General features: G+C 41.3%; 1 protein-coding gene across 1 annotated transcript; it reads right to left on the minus strand.

Annotated features, from left to right (window-relative positions):
- Nucleotides 1-1,068: 1,068 nt before the first annotated feature.
- ZP4 (zona pellucida glycoprotein 4) lies at nucleotides 1,069-7,401 on the minus strand. Its single transcript, XM_021000482.2, has 12 exons — nucleotides 7,093-7,401; nucleotides 6,659-6,780; nucleotides 6,463-6,565; nucleotides 5,745-5,897; nucleotides 4,806-4,993; nucleotides 4,149-4,246; nucleotides 3,766-3,896; nucleotides 3,073-3,262; nucleotides 2,850-2,994; nucleotides 2,257-2,335; nucleotides 1,675-1,779; nucleotides 1,069-1,171 (listed from the first exon to the last, which is right to left on the minus strand). The coding sequence occupies exons 1-12, from the start codon at nucleotides 7,256-7,258 to the stop codon at nucleotides 1,071-1,073; spliced, it is 1,581 nt and encodes a 526-aa protein (XP_020856141.1). The 5' UTR covers nucleotides 7,259-7,401; the 3' UTR covers nucleotides 1,069-1,070.
- Nucleotides 7,402-8,747: the final 1,346 nt, after the last annotated feature.

An 8,747-nucleotide genomic window follows, 5' to 3' on the forward strand; every position in this document is an offset into this window, starting at 1 on the left:
TTAAGATATCACGTCGGACCCAGCAGGAGCAGTTTCCTGGCGAGTCCTAGGTAAAATGCAAGTGACCAAGAGGAGAATGGTATGTGAGGGAACAAAGGCAGAGCATAGAGAGCTTTTTCTATAGGAGTTTAGCCATGATGGGACATGTGGCATGAGTTTAAGGACATGGCAGGGTCCAGTGACATTTGGGGATAAGAGAGTTGGGTGTGTTGGAGGCAGCAAAGAGACTGAAGAATGCAAAAGGAGAGGAATGATCGCAACTGCAACCTTGTAGGAGACGGGATCAAGGGCACAAATGGAGAGACCTTTCTCCTTCAGAAGTTAACAAAGGTTTTCCTATTTCCTCATTTGTGGCCTCAAACATATCCTTGTACTTTTAAATGTAGACACCTGGTAGACTGCTTATTATTACCTTGGCTCCTGCAGTGCCATTTTCTGAGTGGGGTTTTTTTCCTTCCATCCTGGCTGCCGATCCCTCCCCACCTCTGCCTCCCCCTGCCCCCATTGTGCTGGACATTATAAAGAGAATGTTTATCGAAAAATAGGTTCCTGCTTTGCTAACAACCTTTCTTCAGTCTGAACCTTTGCTCTCAGGTACATGCTACTTATCTAAAGTCCTTCTAGAACACCCTCCTCTTCTCTCCCACTCCTAAAGACACCACATAGCCCCCTGCTGAGGCAGAACAAGTGCTTTCTCCAGGCTAAGTAGGCAAGTCTTTCACGTGTAAGAACTGGCAGGGTAGATCTAAGAAGCTCAGAATGTTGTCAGCTTAATTTTTGAAGAGGCTTTGCTTTTACATCTTTATAAGCAAGTCGAGTAGTGAATAGATTAGTCCTGGGTGTACTAAAGTGGGACTATTCTGGGATAGAGAAAGTTAGAGGTATTCATTGTAGGAATATACCTGTTGCCCCATTATACAACCAAGGGAAAGATGGGTTGAGGTAGGGTAGAGCAGTGGCTCGGGCATGTTAGAGTGGAGGCCAATCAGATCAAAGGGTCCCAAATTTAAGCAATCAGCTTAGAGATCAGAACTTGACCACAAAGAAGTATAATTTTTATTGCTGGAATCTTATTTTCGTCTCCTCAGCACGAGGAAGGTCATCAACAGTACTGCTACAATTAGGGTCCCAGATAAAATAAGCCAGAGTGTTCTTATGTCCAGGACTGAACCTGTGGAAGAAATTATTGTTTAGAAATTGTGCTGGCACCAATTAAAGGTACTTATAATAAATGGGTGGGCTGTGATTTTAGAGACAGTCCTCCATTCATCCATGTTAAGAGTGAGAACTGTATCCTACAGATGCAAAAAACTTGTCCTCAGATTATGACAGTAATGTGCAAGGAACATAAAATCCCTAAATTATGACTAAATATCATGTTCTCTTCTCCCTAGTTCTGGGTTCAAGATTTGACAGTTACTACTTTAATCTTAGATCAACCGTCTTATCTTTTAAGGCCTATGAGCATGGTAAAGTAAGGGGTCCAGGTAGAAGCTGGCTAGACAATCAATTTATCTCAATCTAATAGGTGAAAAACCATTTACTAACTTACTTAATATGGGGCAGAGCACTGTGCTAAATCCTAGACATGTGAATATGATCTAGGATACAAATTCAAGTCTAGGTTTTCAGAGCAGAAAAATCAGAGGAAGGTACAATGGAGTTGACCCTCACCTGACTGAGGAGAGTCCTCAGCATCTTGAAGGAAAAAGATAGGCCCCTTGCTAGAAACATTTGAAGTCTTGTTCCAAGGATGGGTCTCAGAGTTCCTCCTTTTTCCTAAGGAAAGGAAGGGTAGAATTAAAAAAAAAAAAAAGCACATTTATAATATTTATTCTGGAAAGAACCAAGACAGCCCAGTTAGATAATAGTACAGGAGGTTTAAAAAAAAAAAGTCTGTTGCCCCTAAACTATAACTTGGGTGGGGTGACACACGGGAGGCAGAGCAGATTTATATAAGGGGTTGTAGAAATATAGGCAGATGAGCAGATTTCTGTTGACCACAACAAAGTGCCACTGTCACCTGTTGGATTTACATGTGGTGGGAGTTGGTTAGCACTGGGAGCTATGTACCAAGATAACAAATAGAGATCTTTGATTTTGGCTTTGTCATTTGACAGGTTCATATAAAAGATGTGCGAGTTATTTAAGGCAAGGACTGGATCTAGATGCCTGGGTTCATTCCTGTGAAATCCTCTATTGCTTTAAATAAGCCTCTGAAGCAAGAAGGGAAAGTCGATAGCTCTAAATACTTACTAGGTGCCACAGGGCAGGTTACTGTACAGGAGTCTGCCCCCAAGGGCTGGCAGACTGAAGCACTGCAGTGTAGATATACCTAGAGAGAGACCCATGGTTATACCCTTTTGATCTGTTAGAAAGGAGTTGCTAAAGGAGGCTGGTTATGCAGCTCAAGATGCCTTAGAGAATTTAGGTCCTCCAAAAATTAAAATACACAATTCGAAGAGAGAAATAAGATTGTTAAAATACCTCTTTGCCAAGTACTGAACTAGGCTAAAGAAGGTTGTTTAGCAATATGCTTATGGGCTTTATACTGTAAGATAAACACTCCAAATTAATATAAAATGTTGGTCTAAACAAAGTGATTATATATCTCTACCTGTCAAATATCTATTTGTCTGTATGTCTACATTATATATGTACACACAAATATATAAATATATGTAAAATCCACTGATGGATTAAAAGACTGGGAAGACTCCTTTGCTAATTAGAGCCATTTTACCTAGGTGCAATTTATCAGCTATCAGTATGCTCCATTTTGAAGGAGCAAATGTAGGGTTAGACATTCTTACATTCGAGGTCATGAGCAAGAGAGAAAGACATCCTACCGGTCCCATGAGTGCCTTTTTAAAAGTAGAATCCACAAAGGCAAAGGTATATATGGTGAAACGCTTGTAGTGAGAAGGAAACCTTGTTGAATTTGTTGACATGGATACCATCTTTGTCGAGTAGTTATCTCCTTCATAGGGGCATCTAAAAAAAGACCAGAAAGGATCAGGGTAGGCGTTTTCTCCACACTTCCCAGGCTGAAGCCTTCAAGCAGCCACTTACCCCTTCACTAGGATGGGCCATTGTATTGGATACAGAGAATTGGTACTGGGGGTTGCCCAACAATGGTGTAGAAGTAGAACCAGGTTTGGGTCTGTTCTTCTTAGGATCCGAACCTCCACATGAATTGGCTGCCGAAGTAGCTTTGTTACTGGGTATTCAGTGGCCACATAGTAGGAACTATAGTGCTCTTCTGTAAGCAAGAGACAAAACTTTGTTTGGTAAAGCGAGGAAGTAGGTAGAGTGCTGGACTTGGAGTCAAGATGACCCAAGTTCAAATCCTGCCTCAGAAACTTGCTAGCTATAGGAACCTGGGCAAATCATTTAACTTTTCTCAGCCTTAGTTTCTCATCTGTAAAACAGGAGAAAGTAGCATTACTTTCCAGGTTGTTGTGAGGATTGGATAAGATAGCACATGCAAAGTGCTTTATAAATTTTAATGGTTGACATAAATGAGACTAAAAGAGCCAAGAGTCATGGTTACAGAATGCTTTGATTGAGGTACTCAAAGCTAGGTTTACTGCAAAGGCACAAAGATTGTCTTGTGAAGCACAAGTTTATCTTGCAAGTAGGTTATCTGAGTTGTAGGATCTCATGCCCCAACCTGGATGCAAAGCTTCTAGATTCTTCAGGTAGAAGAGAAAACAAACAAACAAACAAACAACAAACCCATTTTGCCCAAAAGGGTGACCTTACCTTTAGCAATTTGCATTTCCAGAGCCAGAGGCCCTGGCTTGGTAACAGGAAGTAGTGGGGAGAGGGTGACAACCTGGATAGTAGCTGGGACCATGTCACCTTTTATGGAATAGCTACAGCTGATATGAAGCCTAAATGGAAGAAGAGAGGGCTTAGCCAACAATAGGCCAGTCTTTGCTATGGAATTATCTACAATTGTTCTTGGGGGGAAAAAAATTCCCTTTGATAGGTATTCATTTGTTTCCCTAGCCCAGAAGTTTAGGGGTTACATAGCAGAGGGATAGTTAGGAAGAAATATACTCCTCAAATTAATTATGTCAGTAAAAATGACTTCATATTTAAACAAAACAAGAAAAAATATACAATAGTTATCAAAATCATACCTGAAGATGCTATCCCTAGTGATTGACCCATGGGTCCAGTTTCTCACATCCCTAGATGCCAGTAGCTCATTCTTATATATTGCCTGGTTATCAATCATCTGAAATTAATGGGTAAAGCCATTTACTTACGATCAAACTGGTCACTGGCTGGTTAATGCCAGTTTGCTTTGAACCTTTTTATTATTTCTATCCTTTTAGGTAGTTTTGCTTTCTTTGTATTCTTTTATAAAAGTCTTATTTAAAATATATGAAAATAGCCTAGGAAGGTTAGAGGTAAAATAGCAATAATAGAAACAAATGACCAGGGAGCAGAGATCCACCTTGGTTGGCCTTGCTTCAAAATTAGATTTTAAAAACATGAAAGGGAAAGGTAGAAGTGACTGTTTTGTCAGTCCTTGAACATATACTTTTGTTCATACTTTTTTTGGCAGCGTTTCAGTTCAGAAAACTTGTCCCAAGACATGTTCTGAAGGCGCCGTTTTTCTAGTCCCCATTTGTCACCCTTTGTATTTTAGCAAAGGTGACCATAAGACTACTTTGGGGGGCCATGTATTTTTTTTTTTAATTTTTGCTCCAATTCAGCACTTCATGTACTCTTCATTGAGTCTCTCCCACCTACCCTACAGAGCTAGCCTGGTCATCTCTTTACCTTCTCACCTGTAAGATGGTGCCACAGGCAGAGAGTGGGAACTGGAACAGGACAAAGGCATCAGTTTTTTCCACGGGATCACATTTAGCATCCAGTCCAGAAACCAAACGTACTGAATCCAAAAGCAATGATGGCCGAGTCACGTTCTGAGAAACAGCAACAGACAATTGGCCATCTGGAGTACACTGGGCAGTCACTGAAAAGAAAGGGAGGAAAACTTAAGTCAGAGACTCATTCTTGGTCTAGCAGAGGAACAGAGCCTAAAATAATTGCTGATTTTGTATGTCTTCTGCTTTTCTGAGTTAGCTGATAAACTAGTTCAAGAAAGAATAGGGTTGTTAAGGGGTGGAGCCACATTTTTTGATGACCTGCTGCGGCTTGCCTCCTTCAATCTTCTTTAGGAGGGATACGTGCATATGAAGTCAAACGAGATAAAAGAAAAGAAAATTGGCATTAAATTAGCTGAAAGGGAATCTCCATAATATACTTTGGTTTCATACAGAACAGGTTACCATCTAAACCAATCCCAAGTACATGTTCTACTCCACAAAATAGATATGCTGAAATTAGCATTTTATTTAGATTATGGTACTTGTCAATAACTTCTAGGGAAATCCACTTGATAAAGACTTCATTAAGTGCTTGCTATGTGCCAAGCACTGGGAACACAGGCCATTCTTTGTTTTCAAGGAGCCTGTACCTTACCCAAGGAGTGAAGAAAGGAGAAAGAGTAGCAAGAAACTTTGAGGGTTCAGAATCAAATAAGGCCAAGAAATAGCTCAAGTCAGCAGGGCGGTGTATCACACAGATGACAATTGTTCTGTGCCATTTTCCATTCCCAAACAATTAGCATGCCACAAGTCAGCCCAGATTAAGTTACAAGCCTTGTACTCTCCCTAGCTGGTTGCACCTAGTAACCAGAAAGGAAACAAAAGGTCACTACATACCTGTGTTTCCGTAGTAGCAAGGATTTACTTCATCTTCAGAGCTATAGCAGCAGCCTAGGTTCTCACAGTCTCCTTTGGTGATGGATGAAACAGCACAGGACAGCCTGTCTTGAGCTTTGACATCGCACAGGTCAAGACCTGGAGCATCTAGGGCTTGTTTCAGAGAGAGGTGAAGTTACACAAGTCTGAACTTTAGAGCATGATCTAAGGAACACTTACAACAGTTGTCTTAAGTTGACGACAGGTTTATTTTCTATTGTTTTCTTTCATTCAGGGAACACCTGGATAGGCTTATGCAAACCTCATAATCACTTGATATGAACCACTAGTGCTCCACAGCAGACAAAATTAGAGACTGCTTCTGCCAAGTACAAGGATGCACCTATACTCGGCTAGCAAAGCAGAGAGAGGAAGATAGGGAAGGAAGTATGCTTTCAAGGAGTCTAGCCAGGTTATTTTCTCTTCTCTGCCATATCTATACAGGCGTTGATTTTCTTGGATCCTGGAGAACCTAGGGTCATATTGTAACCTCCAATATTGATATGTCATCTCTCATAGATGGAATTGGCCCTTATCCATAAGGCCATGCTTCCTGGACCCTTAGCTGACATGTTTTTAAGTTAAGAGTAGAAAGGGAATGAAGTAGACTTTTTATAACCACACAAGTGGACTTATAGTCATCTTTGTCACTTTAAATACAGATCCTACAAGCCTTTACCTGGCAGAGTGAATGAACACTTGACCGCCTTCACCTTGTGAACAGTCTTACTTCCATCTGCATCTAGGCCCGAGACCCCAATTGGCATTACATAAAAGGTATCCTGGAGAGACAGGCAGGCCAGGACAGTAAATAAATAGCAGAAATACTGATGCAAAGAACATTAAGGGCTTTACTCTAGGCTGGCCCCACTCACCCATTTGGTCACATAACATCCAGAATAGGAAGCTTCTAGCTGGATAGACTCAAGTGAGCTGTAGGTGATCCAAGTCCCACAGCTTGAATCATTCTGCAGAGAGTGCAGCGTCCCTTGATTGTCTGAAAAGGGAGCAGCTCAAGAGGTCAGTATGTGAATGTCTGTTAACATGAGAGGTTCACAAGCATTCTAAGGACAGAAGGGTTAGAAGAGAGAGGGATGAAAGACTCCACGATAAGTCCTTAAAGTATGTTCAGAGTTGGGATATTCATCTGTTTCCTTTAGAGTTGTTAACTACCCCAGAGATCTGGGGAGGGAGGGATGGTAGAGGAAGGAGAAGATCATGTAGTTTTAGGATCAGAAGGAAAGAAAGCCTTTTTTTGCTCAACTATTCTTACCCCAAGTTAGGTGTTTTTTTGTTTTTTCATCCTTACCCCAAGCTATTAGTCCAGGGTTCTTTCCATACTGACTTAGAAGAGGAAGTGTAAACTGAAAACTCCTTAGTCCACAAGAGAATGTGCCACGATGTTCCAACTCTTCAGTCTCTCCCAGACTCCCCCAAACAAAAGAGAAGAGAGCAAAAAGTAAAATCCACAGCATTTCAGCATCTGTCTATCACAATCCTCTTCTTGTTTTCTCCTTACTCCTCAAACTTTTTTACCTTCAGAAGGGCTTTTTGTACCCAGAAGAAGGGCCTTGCTTCAGGTGCACACTTCAACAGAAATCAGCTGGGAAACCTCTGAGGCCTCTCATTTCATAAGACCCACGGCTGCTTCCCCAGGGTTTGCAGCTGGGCTTGGCCACGTGCTTCACAGTCCAGCCTTCCAGGAGATATTTAAGGATGTGGAGAACTTCTCTAGTCCCTATTCAGAAGGACTTTCTTAATGCTGTGCAGTGGATCATTTATTCTAATGAGAAGTTACTCATTTCACCTTTAAGCCAAATCACTTCACCTGTACCTGCTGAAATATCTTTCCTAGTCTAGATGACTCTCTGTTAAGTTATTCTCAGGTTTGGAGTAGGCTTCCATGAGCAATCCCTGCTCAGGTGGAGTTTGAGTTTGAAACTTCAGGTGAGCTTTTAAGTTGCTATGTTCATTTGGAACCATTCCTTAGCCTTAAGAGAGAATGCTCCAGATTTGCTGGGTGAGGTGAAATTCTTGTGCTGGTTCATACTACATAGTGGATGATCTAATTTGTCCTTCTGGGCTTCCTTGAAGGATCTAGAGTAGAACTGTGGGTTAGGGCTTCAACTGCTTACCAAGACCAATTCTGCCTCCTCTCCTCATTCTTTGTGGTATGTCCTTCATTCTTCCCTGAGCTTTGAATCCAGAACTAGTAGATAAGATGTTTTTCAGATTTAGGTACCTGCTTCTTATGATTTAGCTAGTAGATCCAAAGACATTGACAGGATTTTGCTTAGTCACACATCATAATTTATAGTCAATCAATAAGCATTTATTAAGCACTTAGTGTGTACCAGACACTAGGCTTTAAGGAGGCAAGGCCAAAGATTGTAAAATGCCTGCTCTCAAAGAACTTACATTCTATCTGTGGGAACACCATTCACATATATAGAAAGACATAGAATGAATAGAAGCAGAAACACAAGGTAGTTAAATACTGGGCCGCTAGGTGGCACAGTGGATAGTCTGGAGTCAGGTAGACTGATCTTCCTGAGTTCAAATCTGGTCACAGACACTTACTAGCTGTGTGATCCTGGGCAAGTCATGTAACCCTGTTGGCCTCAGTTTCCTTATCTGTAAAATGAAGGAAATGGCAAACCACTCCAGTATCTTTGCCAAGAAAACCCCAAATAGGGTCACGAAGAGTCAGAAGCGACTGAAAAGCCTGATTAAAATCAAACAGTTAAATATAAGGGAGTTAGGGATGGAGAGCACTGCGTCTGGACAGAAGAGAGGGATTCTATGAGGTAACAGTAAGGAAGGAGTAAATTTTGGGGAATTTAAAGGCATAGAGATGGGAAATAGTGTCTTGTGTGGGAAACAGAAGGACAGTTTGTTAGATCATAAAATGTGGGAAGGGGAGTAATGCATAATGAGGCTGGAACGATAGGTTGGGGGCAGGTT

The sequence above is a fragment of the Phascolarctos cinereus genome, unplaced genomic scaffold (genome assembly GCF_003287225.1).
Source record: "Phascolarctos cinereus isolate Bilbo 61053 unplaced genomic scaffold, phaCin_HiC Scaffold_5;HRSCAF=322, whole genome shotgun sequence".
Taxonomy (NCBI): Eukaryota; Metazoa; Chordata; class Mammalia; order Diprotodontia; family Phascolarctidae; genus Phascolarctos; species Phascolarctos cinereus.

Excerpts from the sequence above, each read along its gene's own strand:
- ZP4 (XM_021000482.2), bottom strand. The coding sequence starts at position 7,258 with ATGCTGTGGATTTTACTTTTTGCTCTCTTCTCTTTTGTTTGGGGGAGT. Across the intron at positions 6,781-7,092 it reads CCCTGGACTAATAGCTTGGG|ACAATCAAGGGACGCTGCAC; the intron begins GTAAGGATGAAA and ends CTCCCTTTTCAG. Across the intron at positions 3,897-4,148 it reads ACTAGGGATAGCATCTTCAG|GCTTCATATCAGCTGTAGCT; the intron begins GTATGATTTTGA and ends TCTTCCATTTAG.